Raw genomic sequence first — 21,857 nt, 5'->3', positions numbered from 1 at the left:
AGACAGATTGATAGTTTAATATCAGTCAAAGTTCGTATCTTAAAGAGAGGTCTAACGGTGGCATACATTGAATATAGAGTAGTAAGGAAAGTTGAGATATAATGTAAATAATTTAGCAGTAAAGGAGACCACTCCTGTAATAGTGAAGAGCAGAAGTGTTGAATTGTCGACAGGCACATGCAAAAGAAAATGAAAACTTTCTGTCTTCCGGAAGAAATCTTTTGGCTAGCTAGACTACGTGTATGACCACTCACACACACACACACACACACACACACACACACACACACACACACTCAGTTTTCTTTCTCTCTTGTTTGTGCCTGTCAATGACACAACGCTTCCGCTATTCGATGAGTGGTCTCCTTTACTTGTATATTGATGGCACATTTTAGTCAATCTGGAAAGATACATTGTGAAAGTGATAAATTACGTTAATGCCCAAGTACAGTAGCTGTAGTAGGGAAGAACATGGTGGTAATATGGGGTGTTCAGAAAGTCTCTCCACAGTGCCGTATGCCGCAGTGAATATACTGAAATGAAACTCAGTGAAATATAAGTTATTAATTTATTTAATATTCATTTTTACCTACAAATTTTCACATTAAATGCTGAAAGTGTCCCCCATGTTGTTGAATACACAATTCAATTCATCTAATCATGATTCCAAACACAAGTTGTAACATTTCTTCTGTAACAGAAGCAGTGAAAGAGGATATTGCAGTTTTCAATTCAACGATGGATTTTGGATGGTTTTTATAGACAGTTGCTTTCGCTGCAACCCAGAAGAAAGTCAGGTGTTGTTGTTGTTGTTGTCTTCAGTCTGGTTTGATGTAGCTCTCCATGCTACTCTATCCTGTGCAAGCTTCTTCATCTCCCAGTACTTACTGCAACCTACATCCTTCTGAATCTGCTTAGTGTATTCATCTCTTGGTCTCCCTCTATGATTTTTACCTTCCACGCCGCCCTCCAATGCTAAATTTGTGATCCCTTGATGCCTCAGAACATGTCCTACCAACCGGTCCCTTCTTCTTGTCAAGTTGTGCCACAAACTCCTCTTCTCCCCAATTCTATTCAATACCTCCTCATTAGTTATGTGATCTACCCATCTAATCTTCAGCATTCTTCTGTAGCACCACATTTCAAAAGCTTCTATTCTCTTCCTGTCCAAACTATTTATCGTCCATGTTTCACTTCCATACGTGGCTACACTCCATACAAATACTTTCAGAAACAACTTCCTGACACTTAAATCTATACTCAATGTTAACAAACTCCTCTTCTTCAGAAACTCTTTCCTTGCCATTGCAAGTCTACATTTTATATCCTCTCTACTTCGACTATCATCAGTTATTTTGCTCCCCAAATAGCAAAACTCCTTTACTACTTTAAGTGTCTCATTTCCTAATCTAATTCCCTCAGCATCACCCAACTTAATTCGACTACATTCCATTATCCTCGTTTTGCTTTTGTTGATGTTCATCTTATATTTTCCTTTCAAGACACTGTCCATTCCGTTCAACTGCTCTTCCAAGTCCTTTGCTGTCTCTGACAGAATTACAATGTCATCGGCGAACCTCAACGTTTTTATTTCTTCTCCATGGACTTTAATACCTACTCCAAATTTTTCTTTTGTTTCCTTTACTGCTTGCTCAATATACAGATTGAATAACATCAGGGACGGGCTACAACCCTGTCTCACTCCCTTCCCAACCGCTGCTTCCCTTTCATGCCCCTCGACTCTTATAACTGCCATCTGGTTTCTTTACAAATTGTAAATAGCCTTTCGCCCCCTGTATTTTGCCCCTGCCACCTTTAGAATTTGAAAGAGAGTAATCCAGTCAACATTATCAAAAGCTTTCTCTAAGTCTACAAATGCTAGAAATGTAGGTTTGCCTTTCCTTAATCTATTTTCTAATATTAGTCGTAGGGCCAGTATTGCCTCACGTGTTTCAACATTTCTGCGGAATCCAAACTGATCTTCGCCAAGGTCGACTTCTACCAGTTTTTCCATTCGCCTGTAAAGAATTCGCGTTAGTATTTTGCAGCTGTGACTTATTAAACTGATAGTTCGGTAATTTTCACATCTGTCAACACCTGCTTTCTTTGGGATTGGAATTATTATATTCTTCTTGAAGTCTGAGGGTATTTCGCCTGTCTCATGCATCTTGCTCACCAGATGGTAGAGTTTTGTCAGGACTGGCTCTCCCAAGGCCGTCAGTCGTTCTAATGGAATGTTGTCTACTCCCGGGGCCTTGTTTTGACTCAGGTCTTTCAGTGCTCTGTCAAACTCTTCACGCAGTATCATATCTCCCATTTCATCTTCATCTACATCCTCTTCCATTTCCATAATATTGTCCTCAAGTACATCGCCCTTGTATAGACCCTCTATGTACTCCTTCCACCTTTCTGCTTTCCCTTCTTTGCTTAGAACTGGGTCTCCATCTGAGCTCTTGATATTCATACAAGTGGTTCTCTTTTCTTCAAAGGTCTCTTTAATTTTCCTGTAGGCAGTATCTATCTTACCCCTAGTGAGATAACCCTCTACATCCTTACATTTGTCCTCTAGCTATCCCTGCTTAGCCATTTTGCACTTCCTGTCGATCTCATTTTTGAGACGTTTGTATTCCTTTTTGCCTGCTTCATTTACTGCGTTTTTATATTTTCTCCTTTCATCAATTAAATTCAATATTTCTTCTGTTATCCAAGGATTTCTAGCAGCCCTCGTCTTTTTACCTACTTTATCCTCTGCTGCCTTCACTACTTCATCCCTTAAAGCTACCCATTCTTCTTCTACTGTATTTCTGTCCCCCATTCCTGTCAATTGTTCCCTTATACTCTCCTTAAAGCTCTGTAGAACCTCTGGTTCTTTCAGTTTATCCAGGTCCCATCTCCTTAAATTCCCACCTTTTTGCAGTTTCTTAAGTTTTAATCTACAGTTCATAACCAATAGATTGTGGTCAGAGTCCACTTCTGCCCCTGGAAATGTCTTACAATTAAAAACCTGGTTCCTAAATCTCTGTCTTACCGTTATATAATCTATCTGATACCTTCTAGTATCTCCAGGCTTCTTCCATGTATACAACCTTCTTTTATGATTCTTGAACCAAGTGTTAGCTATGATTAAGTTATGCTCTGTTTAAAATTCTACCAGGCGGCTTCCTCTTTCATTTTTCTCCCCCAATCCATATTCACCCACTATGTTTCCTTCTCTCCCTTTTCCTACTCTCGAATTCCAGTCACCCATGACTATTAAATTTTTGTCTCCCTTCACTACCTGAATAATTTCTTTTATCTCGTCATACATTTCATCAATTTCTTCATCATCTGCAGAGTTAGTTGGCGTATAAACTTGTACTACAGTTGTAGGCATGGGCTTCGTGTCTATCTTGGCCACAATAATGCGTTCACTATGCTGTTTGTAGTAACTTACCCGCACCCCTATTTCCTTATTCATTATTAAACCTACTCCTGCATTACCCCTTTTTGATTTTGTATTTATAATCCTGTATTCACCTGACCAAAAGTCTTGTTCCTCTTGCCACCGAACTTCACTAATTCCCACTATATCTAACTTCAACCTATCCATTTCCCTTTTTAAATTTTCTAACCTATCTGCCCGATTAAGGGATCTGACATTCCACGCTCCGATCCATAGAACGCCAGTTTTCTCTCTCTTGATAACGACGTCCTCTTGAGTAGTCCTCGCCTGGAGATCCGAATGGGGGACTATTTTACCTCCGGAATATTTTACCCAAGAGGACGCTATCATCATTTAACCATACAGTAAAGCTGCATGCCCTCGGGAAAAATTACGGCTGTAGTTTCCCCTTGCTTTCAGCCATTCGCAGTACCAGCACAGCAAGGCCATTTTGGTTAGTGTTGCAAGACCAGATCAGTCAATCATCCAGACTGTTGCCCCTGCAACTACTGAAAAGGTTGCTGCCCCTCTTCACGAACCACACATTTGTCTGGCCTCTCAACAGATACCCCTCCATTGTGGTTGCACCTACGGTACGGCCATGTGTACCGCTGAGGCACGCAAGCCTCCCCACCAATGGCAAGGTCCATGGTTCATGGGGGTAGGAGGTGGTGTTAGGTCAGTTGAACGAAATTTTTGAACCATTGAAAATAATGTAGTCTCTTGCCATGATCAGTATTTTTCAGTTCTGCATGACTGTCACTTTGTACGGGAAAAGTTCTAATTTTTTCCTTACAGCTGTGTGGGCCGTTCCAACACTAACATCGATTTCCAGAACGAGTTTTCTTACTGACTTGTTCGGACTCATGGACATTTTATCAGAAATATCGAGTAGTTTATCCTCAGACAAAACGCTAGGACGACCACTTCCTGGTGCATCTGTCACTGAACCCATACTTCGAAATTTGCTAATCAAATCCCGCACAGTATCGCGATGTGGGAGTGTTGTCTCTGGGAAAACTGAATTAAATGTGTGATGAACTGAAACTGTGTATGTACCGCCACTTGTTCAAACCAAATGTTCTTCATTGGTGAGCATTTTAACAATGACAAAAACGAAACAAAGGAACTGAACTTAAACGTTCACGTCAACACGTAACGACACACACCAACGTTACTACTGACGCTGGCTGAGATAAACGAAACAGTGGAATGTTGGGAGAGTCTACTTGAAGGGAAGTAACCCAGGAAGGTGAACAATCATATGGCACGAGCGGCTGTCAATCATACGACACTGCGGAGAGACTTTTTGAACATCCCGTATTTTACGGAAAATTCTATCAACCTGATGATAATTTTTCAAAAAATTATTGTTTTTCTTACTTCCTTGGAAGAAATAATTGGTGTCAAATTGACTGAAAGTTTTTGGTTCTCATCATCAATCACTATAATACTTTTTTCCCTTTTGAGCTCACCATATCAAGTTTCTTTGTTATGTTTTGACAGTGGCTGTTACAGTAGATTGCTAGTTGTTTGTTTTCATTTACCATTTGATCATTATTTTTAATTACCAGGTCACCTCTTCCTTTCCAAGTTTCTCTTCCACCTGTATGCGATATTATCTTGATTTTATTTTCAGAATTATTTATTTCTGACATAACAAGCAAGGTTTATAAATTATGCTTCTCGATAAAGAACAATACCTTCTGTAATATGAAAGCAGATGAACATCTGTGATTATCCCAGCCATTTTCTATAGATCTCTCTTCCTGTTGCATGATACTGTAATGTCTTTTGTTATCCCAGATATCACTGATACCATATTTCACAGTTCTCATTGGGAATCAGCTTTTAAAGGCAGAGAGAAATGTACTTTGAAGTGCATTAAATCTCCATTCGTTTCCACTTTCAGTTCATTGCATCCATGAAATACACGGTGTCCTGCGATCGTGAGGAAAGTTTGCTTCGTTCCGGACACCCATCCGTTGTTCTCCCTTCCGGACACCCATCCATTGTTTTCCTGCACTGATGTGATCAGGCGTGGTGTTTGTGTGAAACTGTTATGCAAACGCCATTATCACAGTCACCGGTTAATAGACATTGCAATGGAATTTCATTTTTTTCACTTGTTCGTATACTTTTTAATGTAGGATAAATACATTTTCAGCAAAGATGTACCTTATCAAATCATGCCACCACACTATCACAATGGTCTACACCCTGGGCCCACATCATCATGTATGTAGAGAAGGCTTGTCAGCCATGGAAGTTGCTGAACATGCACGCCAGAGTCAAAGTAATGTGGTGCGAACGTGCTGTCAGTTCCAGTTGGCAGGAAGTGTTGAGGACTTACACCACGCAAGCCATCCACATTGGACAGGTGCATGGGATGATCGATATCTACAATCTTCGAGTCAAGCTAACTTTGAGCTGAATGCTCCAGAACTGAATTCGGCATTCGAAGAGGCTACAAGATGCCACGTATTGTATCAAACAGTTATGAAAAAGTTGCAGATGGGTACAAAATCGTGCAGATTGGATGCCCCAGGGTTGGCCTTATATGTTTTTTACAAACGAAAATCAAATCAGTTTGTACACTGATAATCGTAGACAATGTGTTTGGAGACAACCCAGTCATATCAAATGCCTCCAACAGTGTGTCCCACATGTGGAACAAGGTGTTGTGGAGTGATGGTCTGGGGTGGCATTACATGGGGCCATCGTACACGTCTCATGATTGTAGAGGGCAGTCTCACAGCTCTGCTGTACAGGAACAAGATTCAGCAACCAATAGTGGGACTGTATAGCCAACATTTTGGTGACAATTTTGTCTTGATGGATGCTAACTTGTGCGCTTGCTATGCTGTTTTCATGTACATGTTCCTTGAGCATGCTATGATCACTAGAATGGAGTAGCCTGCCTGTTCCCCTGAAATTAACCCATTTGAACATGTGTGGGATCAATTGAAATGAACTTTGGTCATTGACAATGACCGCATGCTCTGTGAGACTTACACGGAATCCCTATTGAAGAGTGGGACAGTTCGACCAGAGCTGGCTTGATGATCTCATTGATGGTATGCCACAACAGATACAGGGATGCATCCAAGCAAGGGGACATTCCACCACATATTAACATTGCTCAGGAATGCTGTGAACACCTCTCCCCCCCCCCCTTTCCAATGAAAAAATGAAAAAATATTATTTTAATGTTTAACAAATGCTTGCTTTTTTTATTTGTGATCTGGGCACATTACGAATGAATGCCTCAGAGACAATTTTTCTTTCGTGTGCTTTCAAAATAAAGGGGTGATGCAAAACTTTTGCTGATATATTTTTCTCAAACTTACTATTTTTCATTCTGTATTTTCCATCAAAGTGTTTTGTAAGCAGTATCAGTCTCCAAAATGAATACTTCTAGTCAAAAGTGTTGTAACTGTGTACTTTCATTCTCTACATTATAGGAAAGAGATAAATACGTGCAACCTGAAAAATGTTATCAAAATAACAGATAGCTTAAAAAATTCAAAATTTTCATGGTTCAGAGACTGAAATCATGATATAGTGTCACATGGTAAGAGCTGAAATCATAATTGTGTTGTGCTACAGATGTTTTTAATGAAGCCTTCACATCATAAAGTGTAGAAATATGTACTATGACTTCCTTTTCTTGACCGTTATCCCATATCTTCACAGGGTTAGCGCGTTAAATTTTTTTATTTGGCAGAGTTAATGAAAGAGGGTGGCTGGATGGCCTTCCTGTCGCACCTCCTCCCCCCCCACCCCCCGCTTCCGCTTTGTCCCTCTGGGACAGAATTTGCGTACCCCAGCAGTCTGTGCATAGTGTCATCCCATGTAAAAGTGTACAAACATTTTCTAAATGTTTCTTAATCACGTAAGTGAGGCAGAATGTGAACCTGGTATTCACATAGTCAAATGTGGGAAACAGCCTAAAAACCACATCCAGGCTAGCCAGCACACTCGTCCTCATCGTTAACCCGCTTGGCAGATTCGATCCAGGACCAGCATGCCTCTTTGAATCGTGGGAGCAGTGTGCTAATGCACAAAACTATCCGAGCAGATCAGAAATATGTACTATGATAGTCGTAACATATTCAGAATCTAGTTCTTTTTACAGTGCATCTGATCTTACGTTATGTTTGTAAAATATCTATTTAAATACATTTTTCTTTCTTTTCATTTCAGTTGGTTCCTGGTCCACCATTTGTTTTTGGTTCCTTTTTGGTGATCTGTGCTTTGCTGGTAGCAGTTTTCATTCCTGAAGGCAACTCTATGGGTTCCAACCTTCGAACTAATTCACGGAGACAATCTGGTAAGAAAATTATCATAATTGACATTGTTTCATCTAAGAGTATAATTTTTGAAATTGTGTTGCAGAATACATATGTGTGACATTAAACTTGAGAATCTGTTTCATAAAATATCTTTTAAAAGCTTTTATGAAGTAATTAGCAAAGACATTTATTAATATAAACATCCATAATTATGGGGCCTTAGGAAAGCCAGCACTTAAAGATAGCTGGAAAATTGAGAAAATGAGATCACTGGTCATGTACTGCTGATTTTGTAGTGTATATCCTCCACCTGTTTGTAAAACAAATGACAAATGGTATGCAAAAATATGCCATCATATCTTTCATTTGTATTTGATTATAAATGTTGAATGTTGCCATCTTGCTCATCAGATTGGGCTAGGATTTTTTATCTGTTCCAATGTAAATACACCAGCAATGCGTCAAATGTTTAGGATAAATTAAAAATAAAAAGAAAGAGAAATAGAAGTGTAGTGCAGTTGTAGAAGACAATGATTAGTCTGGACTGGGAGAGGGAAAGAAAACTTTGAAGTAAAACAGAAATGAGGGCAATAGATAATAGCAGGGGAAATTAAAGTAGCAGATAATTTCATCTCTTACTGCGACAACAATCACAAAAGCATTTTGAACTGCAGTTATCAGTTCTGAGCACCTAGTAGTTATGATCACGAGTGCAGCTCGTGGTTTCCATACTGGGGAAGGCTGAAACATTATTGATTGGAACTAACCTAGACCTCAGGCTAATCTACAGATCAGTCTGTCACCACAACCAAGATTGCAGGGGAGGGGGGACAATATTACACTCTAGCCATATGTTTACATACTGTATCTTCTTTCCATTTCATAATCAACAACTAACTAACATCAAAATCTACCTCCAAATAAAATCTCTAGGTAGCTCATTTATCCCTCAACATCACATTTTGTGACATTTTACCACAAGAAATTGTACTAAAAGACGTGTTTTTAAGAGATATTTAATGTGGCGTATGTTAGCTTCGCTACATGCTTAATGTATTTTCATTTCTAAACTTCAGACACTTTATGTTTTGTGCACTGAAACTGTGGTGTTTATGAGTTCACATGATGAAACAGTGATGTTTACATGTTGTCAAGGATCTTATGCTGTGATTAACTGACATGAGTAACCCGAGCAATTGCCATGGTAATTTGTGTAACATATTTGTTATATTTATACATGTGTGTTACAATAATTGCATTTTAAGTGATATAGCAAACCAACAACTCAGCTGCAGAGTACAATGCTCTCTTAAAATTGTGTGTATACCCTTTCTTGGCTGTACTTTCTACATGTGGGGCTTCCGAGGCCGCATGCCTAGTTCCCTTCAGAAATTTTTAAAAGACTGAGATACGTGTGGGCTCTATCTTGTCGGACATCTTTATTCAGGAAACCGGTGTGCCTCAGGGTTCCGTCCTGAGTGTTGTCCTCTTTGCCATTGACATAAACCCTATAATGGCCTGTCTCCTGCCGGGCATCTCCGGCTCCCTTTTCGTTAACAATTTTGCCATATTGCAGTTCTCCATGGACTTGCTCTTATTGAGTGGCGTTACCAGCTATGTCTTGATCGTCTTTATTCATGGATCATCAACAGTGGCACCCATTTTTCCACTGACAAAACCATTTGTATGAATTTCTGGTGCATAACTGGTTTCTTCCACCATCTTTACATCTTGGGCCTGTTGCTCTTCTGTTCATTGAAACTATGAAATTCCTGGGGCTCCTGCTCGATGGGAAATTTTCTTGGTCCACCCACGTGTCTTACCTGGCAGCCCGCTGTACGCAGTCCCTCAGTGTCCTGCGTGTCATCAATGTTACTTCCTGGGCAGCAGATCAAACCACCCTCCTCCATTTGTACCGGTCCTTTGTGTGTTCGAAACTAGACTATGGGTGCTTTGTTTATGCATCTGCAAGTCCGTCCCTCTTATGCCATCTCAATACTATCCACCATTGTGGCATCCGTTTGGCCACTGGCGCCTTTTACACTAGCCCGGTTGAGAGCCTGTCTGCAGAAGCTGCCGAACTACTGCTGTCCTACCACCGTTACTTTCTCCTCAGCAGATGTGCATGCCATTTGACTGCAATGTGTGGCCATCCATTCTATGCCTCCTTGCTTGATGACTCCTTTGATTGCCAGTATGGGGCATGTCTCTCTTCTTTGTTACTTCCTGGAGTTCAGTTTCGGCTCTTGCTCCGGCAGCTTAACTTCACGTTCCTGCAGCTTTCCTGGTGGGTGTAAACCCTTCACCACCTTGGCTTTGTGGGGCAGCCGGTGTTCATTTTGGCCTTCATTTGCTTCCTAAGGAAAGTACTCCAGCCTCGCTCTGTCGCCTTCAGTTTAACAACCTCCACACAGAATTTCGCGATAGTACCTTTGTGTACACTGATGCCTCTCGAACTGACCGTGGTGTCGGGTGTGCCTTTGTCATTGACACTTACGCTTCTACATCGCTGCTCGGTATTTACAGCAGAGCTCTTCGCGCCCTGTATCAGGCCATGCAGTACATCCGACAACACAGGATATTCAATTGTGTCATTGCTCCAACTGTCACAGTGCCCTTCAAAGCCTCTGTGCACTGTACACCATTCATCCCTTAGTGCAACGGGTCCAGGAAAGCTGTCACTTGCTCACTCTTGATAGAGCCACTGTGATGTTTACATGGGTTCCTGGTTATGTTGGTCTGAGAGGAAACAAGGCCGTTGACGCTGCAGCTGAGGCTGCAGTCCTCGTACCTCAGCCCGTTAGTTCGTACATTCACTCTGATGATGTTGCCGTCTGTCAGTAAGTGGTATCACTTTGGCATCACCACTGGACCTCCCTTCACGGGAACAAGCTCTGGGTTATTAAGCCTCTCCCAGCAGCTTGGATGACCCCCTTAGCTAGGTTGCATATCGGACACTGTCTTCTTACCCATTGCCATTTATTGAGTGGCGCTCCCCCACCACTTTATACTGAGTGTGCTTAACCTTTGACGGTCCACCATTTCCTCAGGGAATGCCCATTGTTTAACCATTTACGTTCTTGTTTGTGTTTACATCGTAGCAATACGGCAAAGGCTATTTAATTTTTAGTTCATGGCCTCCGTTTCTCTGTAGCATATTTTATAGACCTTTTTCCACATCCATGTTTTTAGCTGTCTTCTCTTCCGCCAGTTTGGATTAAAATGTAGTCATTTTTAACTCCTCTCTTTGTCTTTGTGTTCTACAGTTCTGACATGGGTGCTTATGACCCTAATTGTTTTTGTGCCCTAAAACAAAACAAACTAACAAACAAATCCTTTCTTGGATTTACACAGTTTTTATTCTTGATGCATGTTTACATCGGGTCTGGATGCACCAAGTTCCTTCAGTTTCATCCTAACTCCACATTCTACAATTTTACCTAATACATTGCACACTGAATTATGTTGTGTTGTTTTCGAACTTAGGTATGCTGCTGTTATTCACAAGAAAGTAAAACTCACTAAATTCATACATAGGACACTCACAAAAATAAACTTGCCAATAACACATTACCCACAGTCAGCCAGCTAGGAAACTAAAGTGACGGGACATATTTCGGCAAGGGGTATGTTTCATGTACTTTTTCCTCTAATCATATGTGAAACTCTCACTATATGGTGATACTTTGTTACCGTACTCCATTGCACTCTGGCAAGACCTTTGCAAACTTATTCGAATAGTGGTGTTCATTCCCTTTTGATGTAAGCAGTGGAACATCAAAATTGTGTGCAGGTTGGTAGGAGAACCTTAGGCTGAAACACAAGAGCCTTCAGGTTGCTGATAAGAGCTGTACTCTGAGGAAGCCACGCCCCCAAACCTCTGCTACGTTGAGCTAAGCAGGATTTCAAGGCATAGCCTTAAGACTAGCTACTACCTGTTTGAAAAACGTTGTGTGATATTACATACAAACAGTTCCAAAAACGTTGACTGATATTATTTAAATCCATGTAGGAATATGTGAAATACATTGTGATAATGGAAATTCTGTAATGCATTGTTTAGAAATTTATTTTAATGTATATTTTTGGGTGGCTCCACCTCAGAGCCTTTAATTACAAGCTGTACCTGCCTCAGACTGGCTAAAACTATATACTGCAGATAGTGACATAAGGTTCTCATAGAGTTGTCAACATACAGCAATTTCTGGCACACAATCAGTCACCATCCAACCATCCTCAGAGACCAGACATTTGTCCTTCGTCCTCTGTGCTCTTCCCTTGTAATTTCTTGAGAAATAACAATACCACTTGCCTCTCAAGTGTTTAGTTATCTGTCCTCCTTTTCTGATTCTCCATCAAAAAATTGTATTTAAATATAAAATCACTTCAGAGTTATGCAGTGAAAGTTCTTCAAATTTAAATGCAAATGAAAATACTTAGTATTTATTTTCATACATTTCTTACATAAACTCTCCGAAATTTCTTTTTGAACTTAATCCACATCATTCTTTGAGTCATCTGCAAGATCATATTCCGAAAAATCAGTTTCACTATCATCAGACACTTGAAGTAACTCTCAAACAGTTTTGTCATTGTGCAAGCAACACGTAGCTAAGTTGATGAAACTGAACCTGTATGCCAAAAACATGTTGCACCAAAAATCTCCACAACAAAAGAAATATACCATACATTCTTCTTCAGCATGCCTGCACCACATAGTGCCCAATGTTTGAAATCTGGTACCTACTGAGAAGTTCAGTGTAGAGGGAACAGAAAGAACACATACAGGGATGTAGGGGAATATCAGGATGGCTTTTTTTGTAAAATTACGAGTGATAGGCTTTCAGGCAGCTTCTACTTGTAGAAGCATAGGTACCAAAGCACTTTGCTGTATATACATAGATGCAAAGTGTGTCCCAGTTCCGTAAGGACAGCTTCAGTGAAATTCCAAACTGCAATGCTATTTTGTCGTAAGTTGTGGCACTGTGATCCTTGAAGTTTCAACAACAGTCATGTAGAATGTAAAATGCTGCAGCAGGCATCACGGCCACGAATGTAACAGCTCATGTCGGACACTTGTAAGACAGTGGCAGTGGAGCAGCAAGGCAACATCAAACTTTGCTTTAAGTTTTGTGTTTGAGGGTGAGAATACGTCAAATCTGACCCACATACCGAGAGGCAGGTTTGTGCTCTCTGTTCCACAACCCCCCAGTCCACAAAATGATGATTTTATGTGATTTTTTGGCCAGCAAATGAATTACAGTCCTGGATCAGCCACTGTATTCACCAGATTAGACCACAGCCTACTTTTGGTTGTTCCCAAAATTGAAGTTTGCAAGTAAGAACACTGTTGCAGTGCAATTAAGGACATCCAAGAAAGCTGTACTGCTAAATGCAGTTCCAAGGAAGGACTACAGTGACTGTTTCAGAACACTTGTAAAAAAAATTTGAGCTGTGTATTGATTCAGGGGGAAAGTATTTTAAATGAAAACAGTGACTTTGTAAACATAATCCATGAGTTTTATTTTTCATAGCCACAGTCGTAACAGACCTGGGACACACTGTGTATTTGCAGTGTAGATTTAAAATTTCCATTAAAACTAAGATTGTTCAGTTTGTCCTTCATTTTGACTCGTTTTTTGTTCTTCTGTCTTCTTCATCATTAGCCATTTAGTCAGTATTTTCAGGCCTATGAATGAGGCTTCACACAAGTTGAAATTCAGCTATGTCAAATGTCGCTTGATTGAGAACTTTCATTATATACTCATTGATGTCTGATGTTGACTTATGAAGAATAACTTGTGAAAAATAGACATAGGCGAATATGCATATTCATGTTTTCGTGGCATAAAGACTGTTCCATAAATTTTCGGGCGTCCAGCCACATAAATTCAGATTCTTCTTCTAATATTTTGGCTGAATACCATCCAGCCATCTTCAGAGTGAGCCGAGGTGACTAACGCTCCAATACTTGCTCCGTCCTTGCGTATACACAGTGGTTCTGTCCTCGAGTTTAAAAGGACGGAGCAAGTGCTGGGGCGTTAGTCACCTCGGCTCACTCTGAAGATGGCTGGATGGTATTCAGCTGAAATATTATAAGAAGAAGCTGAATTTATGTGGCTGCACACCCAAAATTTTATGGAATAGTTGAATATGGCTGAATACTTGAGGAAAGCAGCACGTTTGAACTTCTGTAAGAGCTCTTCAGTGCCCTGTGATAACTTTCTCTGTCTACAATCTCATTCAACTTACAGTCATTGAGAACAAAACACATGCATTGCCAAGAGGAAATTATTGTATACCTAGCAGAATTTTCTACAGTAGTTCATTCAAGCAGACATTAAATTTCCTTATCGAATGCCTCCTTCCATACAACAGGAATAGGATATGGCAATGGACAGAAATGAGTATGTTCTTTAATGCTGGATTTGTATTTGAAGCTGTTCACCATCACTGGTTGATCAGAATGTACTTTTTTTATTCATTCAACATATCCTTCAAAATTTCTTCACTGATATCCCTGTCCTCTCCTTTAATGGATCAGCTAAACTTGACATTTTTGTCCTTAATCGTGGTAGTTGAAATACCTAGTTGCTAATAAAAGATCTTGCTTTGTTAGATATGAGAGACGGTACATGTCGGAACTTGGCTATTCCTCGATGGTTTTTGGAAAAGTCGTACCAGTTAAGGCTACTGTACTTGGACCCAGTATGATCATGATATCTTGTTCATTTCTTACAGCACTTAAGTGTATCAGGGGCTGCAGTTCATGCTTAATTGCAGTGCTCCTTGTGTCAACAGTGCCAATCATGAGGATGTTTATACCAGGCATAATGACTTGTGCCTTCTTAAGTAGAACACTCTCCATAATTGTAATTAAAAGTACACATACGCCAGTACTGCCATCTACCAAAGATTGTACTTTCATTCCAATGGATTCTAACGTAACAGTCGGATACACAACGTTATTCATGAATTCTTCAGGGGCTACTTTGCCAGTAGGGTTTTACATATCTGCTTTGAGTGAAGCATGAGTCACAATGAGCACACACATCTTTGTTGCCATCAGTTTGGAGCGTTTTATCCAGACTGGCAAATTTGTCTGCAGTACATAATTCAAGCATACATTCAGTTTACTTATTAAATGGCTCCTTCATTACAAAATTCCTATGCATGAGTGAATGGACCTCAGTTGTGCATATGGCCTCATGGCAGTAATAATGTGATACTCTTTCAAGACTGCTTTTATCTTTCTTGTAATAATCGATTACACTATTTGAGTGATGTCAGTGATCACTGCTTTTGGACAAGTTTGAACTTAGAATTAATGTCAGATTTGGACCTGCATAATAATGATTCATTATTTAAACATTTTTCTGTGATGAAAGCCTGCTCAATACTCCCACTTTCCTACTTGTAAACTTCATCAAAGTCTACCTTCACTTCTTGGGTAGCAAGAGACTCTAAATTTGACCTGCTTAATAAGATTCCCAAATATGCCAAAAATGTCCACATTCATTCCTTCTTAAACAGTGTTGGCATTTTGCCCTCTATAGTCCTTATTTTTTATGTTGTTACTTATTTGCTTAATGTTATTGACTAGTATAATTTCATGTACCACATTTGCTAACTCAACCAGAGTGGGGACCAATTGTTAGAGTACATGATGTCTGGTTTCATCATTCCGATAGCTGAGTGGTCAGCGTGACAAAATGTCAATCCTAAAGGCCCGGGTTCGATTCCCGGCTGGGTCGGAGATTTTTCTCCGCTCAGGGACTGGGTGTTGTGTTGTCCTAATCATCGTCATTTCATCCCCATTGACGCGCAAGTCGTCAAAGTGGCGTCAAACCGAAAGACTTGCACCAGGTAGTAGCTACCTGCTATCTGTCTTTGTGCCAAGTTAGTTGGAGGAGAACTTTTTCCATGTCCTGTAAGCTCTGTTTTCAGATGTAGTCCCAATGACAAATAATTTCCATACTTTTGTTTCTTGAAGTTTTCCCAGTGGATTGAATATTCCATCATCTTTTGTGCACGCATCAGGGATATTATCAATTCTTGTTCTAATATTTTTGCTGACAACCTTACAGCCATTCTCCGTGTAAGACACTTGCAAGATTTGTAAATCACTTTGGATTTCAGCTTTTGAAACCAAATTCCTTGCTGCTCTTTATTCACTGTCATAGCTTGCAGTAGGGGGTCTTCTTTTTGATCAATATTATTTACTTCTGCATGCAAATCATTTGACAACTCATTAAACGATGTAAGTACTAGAGCTTCCATTTCAGTTTTTCACAATTCGCTACACTCGGGTTGAACAGTACCTACATCAAGAGATATTTTAGTAGTTCTTCATACTTCTCAAGAAGATTCAGGTTGTGCAAATTTAGCTTAAAGATATTGATATTCTCTCACTAATCAGGCGCTTTCTTAAGGTAGCTACCTCAGATGTCATTGTCCTTTTTATATTATTCTTTCCTCAGTATCTAACTTATTCTCTTTACAATCTTTCTTTGTGGTAGTAATTTTAGAATTGATGTTTTGTTCTGATTTTTCTAGATAAAATTTCTGTGAAATTGCAGTTAAAGAGTTTACTTCATTCATTTCTCATTTTAAATCAGCAGATTTTCATCATTCTGTTCTAGCAATGTCGTTGGAATTTGTCTTGCAACGTGGAGTGGCCACACAGTTTGAGGTGCCATGTCACGGATTGCGTGGCCCCTCCCGCTGGAGGTTCGAGTCCTCCCTCGGGGTGTGTGTGTGTGTGTGTGTGTGTGTGTGTGTGTGTGTGTGTGTGTGTGTTGTTCTTAGCATATGTTAATTTAAGTAGTGTGTAAGCCTAGGGACCAATTACCTCTGCAGTTTGGTCTTTAGTGTCAGTGATGGGCTAAATGGCTTTCACACATTTAGAAAATTATTGGATATACTGTTGTTCATTCTTTACCTTTCTGCAAGATAATGTTACTGACACACTATGAAAGAAAATAATTTTGAGGAGAAAACTTTTCAAGAGAATGTTTATCAAACGATCTGTGAAGCAGGCAGCAGTTTCATTGGTGAATAATCCCATATTCATAAAAAATAATTCAAAGGAAATGTGACTACATCATATTGGGTAGAGTGGCAAGAATGAACATTTGGTTGTGGGCTGTGTAGTAACTGGTTGTCACAAATGGAAACCCTTTGTCGTATCACTGTTCAAGGATAAAGTCCACAAACATATACAAGTACTTGCAGATTGAAGAGTCTAATTGGTTGCCTCTAACTCTGTTGTTGCCGGACACAGTACTCTTCTTGCTACTTGCCATGGACTAGGTGTTGACTGGAACTTAGCCTGGCATAGAACTGCCCTCGTGTCCATGTGTTGGCATATTTTGAGACAGGCTGCCATCAGTGGTGCAGAGAACTTACGTAGATGTTTCTTGCTACTTCATTCTCACTGGTGTGGCCAGCGATGTTCCAATAGCAAGGATCATCTTTGTGGTCTTGATAGCTGGTGCCAACACTCCTATTAACTACACCACAAACAGTAGTACAGAAGAAATATGATAGTTGTGTTGGTATGGCAATGGAAATTTCTTTTAGTCTAGCAGCAGCAAAATCTTCAGTTTCACCATTTAATACTTTGGAAATAGGGATTTGTTTATTCAGAAGTCCAAGTTCCTGTACCATATTTATTGTTTCATCTCATTTCAGTGATGGAATCACTGTGACAGACAGTTCTTACTGAAAACAGCTGTAAATTTGTGTCTGTAATCTAGGAATCACTGTCAATCTGTGCTTTATATAGGTCTTACAGTGTTGTTATTGAGAGCCCTTTACTCATTTACAGCATAGTATACAATAAATGGTCTTATATTTTGTATAACTCCCTGTGAATTGCAGTAGTTTGAATTCACAGTTGCAAGTAATAATATAATACTTTTATTGACTCTTTATTCCAGTAATTCCTTTAATAAAGAAAAATTTTTCATCATAGTGTTTAGTACTGCCATCATAGTCTGTAACATTGCAGACACTGTTCTTAAGTTCATGTGTGTGCCCTTTCATTTGGTTTATTTTACAAGGGGCTACACTGAATAGAAGCAGTAGAAGATGTAGACCCTACGTTACTCCTATTTTTAAAAAAGCACTCATATTTAAAACACAGAAGTTAATCATTATTACCATATCAACCTTCGGGTTTCTACTTTTTGGATATAATGACAAAATTTAATTTTTTTCCAGGTCTCTCAATGGAGGTGCATTATGAAGTAGAGCGTAGCAAAAAGCACGATGGAGTGAGTCCTCTGTCACCACTTGTTGACAATTCTGCCATCCTGTAGCATAAGTGAAAGAAAAAGATGATGGCTTTGGTGCAAGGACTAGTACTGTTTCTTTGATTTTACAGAAGATAAATTGTTTGTCTGTTTCCAAACACATAAAATTTTGTTGTATCACTATCCTGTGTACAGTATTCGTATTGAATACTACACTACATGTTAATTGTAATTCTTTTATGTCTTGTTTGTGTAAAAATAATGAATACATATTGTGTTCATTATACCAAGGAAATGTTTTATGGCAAATAACTGTTGTAAGAAAACTTTCAAGAACTGTTTATTAGCCCTGACATGGTGAGTCTACTTACAACAAAGTTGTTACGTGAATTCTGTGGTTGACTCTGAGTGAATTGGACTGACCGATTGGCTCTCTATACAATACATGAGAAATTTTCCTGCCTATTGAAGAAAGTCAAATCACTTTGATTCAAGTGGAGTCATGTGGTCTTTGCACCAAAGTGTTTTTTAATGTGTATTAAACAAAGTAGCTGGTGTGCATGAAACTATTTCTACTGTGGTGTACATACTGAAGTTAGGTGTAATGTTCCACAAAAAAGTGAAAATTTCAGGTTTTGTGTTGGGACTTGCACAGAAAGTAAAAATGGATGATATTGTATGTAATATGTTCTGAGCACAGTATTGTGTAGTACAAAATGATGTTTGAGCAGAAATTCAGAGTGGTTTTAATGATCCCTGTACTTCTTTTTCTTTGTTTGTTGTTGTTGTTGTTGAAGTTGTTGTTGTTGTGGATGTTGTTATTACTGTTGTTGTTGGCTTGAGTCCAATTTAAAAAAAAATAATGTTATTTACGGTCTGTCTGAACCTGTTGTTACTGTGAAAGTACTTACCTCCTCATTTTCCCTCTGGAGAGGAGAACTGAAGTTACTGATTGCAACCCACAGAACAGATATAATGTGCAGTTCAGGTGGCAGGTTCTATATACACCATTTAAATACTGTTAATAGTTTGGTGTGTTTGTTTCAGGTATGAAAGAAATGTCAGACAAGTGTGCACAACAGTAAATGCTAATAGTCATTCAGTATTTAAATGATATGAGAGTGGTGATGTGTAGGTGGATGTCCCTAAATTAGATGAGTTTAGTTTGCGATAATACTACCACCAAAGCTGTTATTGTACTTACTGCAATATATTTATCTTATTTGTTGTGTTAGAAGAGGACTCTTCCATTGTACGTACAAGAAAATGATAAAGTAGTGAGCGATATCACAAGATGTGTCTATGTAGTAAAATTGTAGTTAAAAAGCTGCAGTGATTTGAAAAGAATGGGAATTTGATGGAATGAAACTGGGAGAAAAAGAGCATTTAGTATCTCAGATTGGGCTTTAATCCAGGTATAATAAGAAACAAATCATTTTGAGACTGATTTACTAGTTTTATAATTGATTGTATTATACGTTACCGCTTTCAGTAAAACGTATTGTAAGACGATTTTACATATGAAGACACTGTGGTATTGATTGCATTTATTGTTCAGTAAGGAAATAAAAATTGGCATCCTGGGAATAAATAACTGCCTAATATTTCTTTGCACTAATTTTTCTTAATGTGGCATGATGTGCTCATTTGTTTAGCATCGTGTTTCCACCAACCATCTAATTACTTTTTGTGTTGTAAATATTAGTCATAGGCATTGTTTGCATAAAATTATGTAATGCAAGGTTTGTCAACAGTCTAAGACTTGACACAGTTCAGGAGCATTATACTTAGGAGGAAGCACATAATAGCACTTCAGTGTGGCATCCATTTATAATAAGGTGTTAATTTGCTAGACATTGTATTCTGTCAGCCATATCTTACAAGGAGGCCTCTGTTCTAAAATCATCTTCACTTTTATTCAAGTTAATTATTTGTACCTATAAGCAACCTGGAAATAAACAAGGAGTTGGCAGTAGCCTAAAATGTAAAAAGAGGTAGGTTCTACTGTTATTGCACACCCATCACTTTATTGTGACTCTGTTGTGGAATATAATGGATACAGTGTAAGTACAAAAAGTAAGCACCAATAGAAGAAAGAAAAATGTCATATTAAGGAAAATACATTTTATGTGTTATATGTTGAAATTTTCTTTTTTGTGTTAGCACTTACTGTTACAGTGTATCAGTTGTAAGTCTCTAAGAAACAGTGTTTGTGAGCAACTAAAGTGACATAATACTGATGAAATGTTGAACCAAAAATATCTTCAGCCATCTATGTTTCCAATTTTATTTTATTTTTACTATCAGTGTTGGCGTTACACTGAACTATGTGTAGGAAGATTCCCACCTCTTGTACAAACAAAATAGGGGCCATAATACACTCACTGGTATCCATAGAATTCTTTTTAACAAAGTGATCCCTTTGATCACCACTCCCAAATTCATGTTGTCTGGCCTGTATTTCAATTGTACAATCGATGGTATACTTCTACATGTTGGTCAGGGGGCCTGATGATGGCATAGTGTAATGCTGAAAGTGGTAGCAAAAATAAAATAAAATTGGAAATATAGACAACGGAAGATGCTTTTGATTTGACATTTTATATTGAACAGCTGAGGTTGTGCAACTATCCTGTATAAAGATGAATTTATAGAGACGTAATACTGATCAGTCTCAGTGTTATGTGCACACACTTTATTTTAGCCATCCAACATTTTGGTCTCTGCATGCAAATTCTCATACTACTTAATGTCAACTAGAAGGACAACTTTCATTGTTTCATCTGGTAAACAGTGGAAATGCTACCCATAGAAGATTCTAAACCTGAATCAATATAAAATTTTGTAACTGTTACTTTGTCTCATTTTCAGTTTTTTATGCCTTTCTTTCAAGATATAGAAATGACCATAACAGTCAGTTGACTTTTTGCACATATTCATTGAATATGATTTTTGTTAAAATTGCGATCATAAGCAAAACAGTCAATTGATATTCCAATAGAAATATCAAAATGTAAAGATTTAAACTGGTGCATTTATGTAGCTGAAACTCAATCAGTATTTCGTGAAGCCACCATGTGCTTTAGCACATTGTAGTGGTACATCAGAAAAACACTGTGTGTAGTCATTAAGTACTTACCTCCCAGGGTGCTTCACTGGTAATGACTGTTGCAAGATATACATGGATAATGCTATATAACCATATTTGTTCAAGAAGGCATATAATGTATCATTGATTTTATTCAACTCTGTGTGAATGTCTTTAATGGCTTCTCAAGAGACAGATAGTATGCCAGCAGTGCAGATACTGTGTTATGGAACCTTACTTATTTACTTCTATCGGTATGTCAAATTGCAATTAATTCAGTGCTCTTCTGCCGATTCCTTTCTGATCATGCGTTTTTTCTACAAATATATAATTGTAAAAGTTTTACAGTAATGATCACAAATGACCACATATTATTGTGTTATTAAATGCTCCTACCACATATCCAGATTTGCATGTAGGAAGACAATGATGTTGAGCATATTCCGTACTTATAGAACATGTATTAAGAATTGAGAGTTCTGTATTTTTTTTAAATTTTTTTAAGCATTTGTGTCCCATATTCAAGTGTCTCTTAAAGTTCTGAACATCTGCTTTTCACCAAGTGTAGATCAGCTGACATATTTAGATTTGTGATCCTGTTTTCCTCCCTGAACTCCATCACACTTGTGAAACTGTTAACCTGGTATCATGTTGTAATGAAGGGGGGAAATAATCTTATTTGCAGTACAGAAACATGCTCACTTCTACTACATGTTCTGCTGATCTCATTCTGGACTACCGAGCGAGGTGGTGCAGTGGTTAGCACACGGGACTCGCATTCGGGAGGACGTCGGTTC

General features: G+C 38.8%; 1 protein-coding gene across 1 annotated transcript in view; it reads left to right on the top strand.

The window, feature by feature from the left end:
• The window catches only part of LOC124554971 (hippocampus abundant transcript 1 protein), a 98,255-nt gene extending 80,206 nt beyond the window's left edge, over positions 1 to 18,049 (top strand). The window contains exons 11-12 of the mRNA XM_047128709.1: positions 7,628 to 7,754; positions 17,941 to 18,049. Of these exons, the coding sequence (XP_046984665.1) occupies positions 7,628 to 7,754; positions 17,941 to 18,038 (225 nt within the window). The 3' untranslated portion in view covers positions 18,039 to 18,049. The remainder of the gene's footprint in view (positions 1 to 7,627; positions 7,755 to 17,940) is intronic.
• Positions 18,050 to 21,857: the final 3,808 nt, after the last annotated feature.

The sequence above is a fragment of the Schistocerca americana genome, chromosome X (genome assembly GCF_021461395.2).
Source record: "Schistocerca americana isolate TAMUIC-IGC-003095 chromosome X, iqSchAmer2.1, whole genome shotgun sequence".
In the NCBI taxonomy this organism is placed as follows: Eukaryota; Metazoa; Arthropoda; class Insecta; order Orthoptera; family Acrididae; genus Schistocerca; species Schistocerca americana.
The sequence above is the reverse complement of the archived record's forward strand: the minus strand, read 5'-3'. Positions and strand labels throughout refer to the sequence as shown.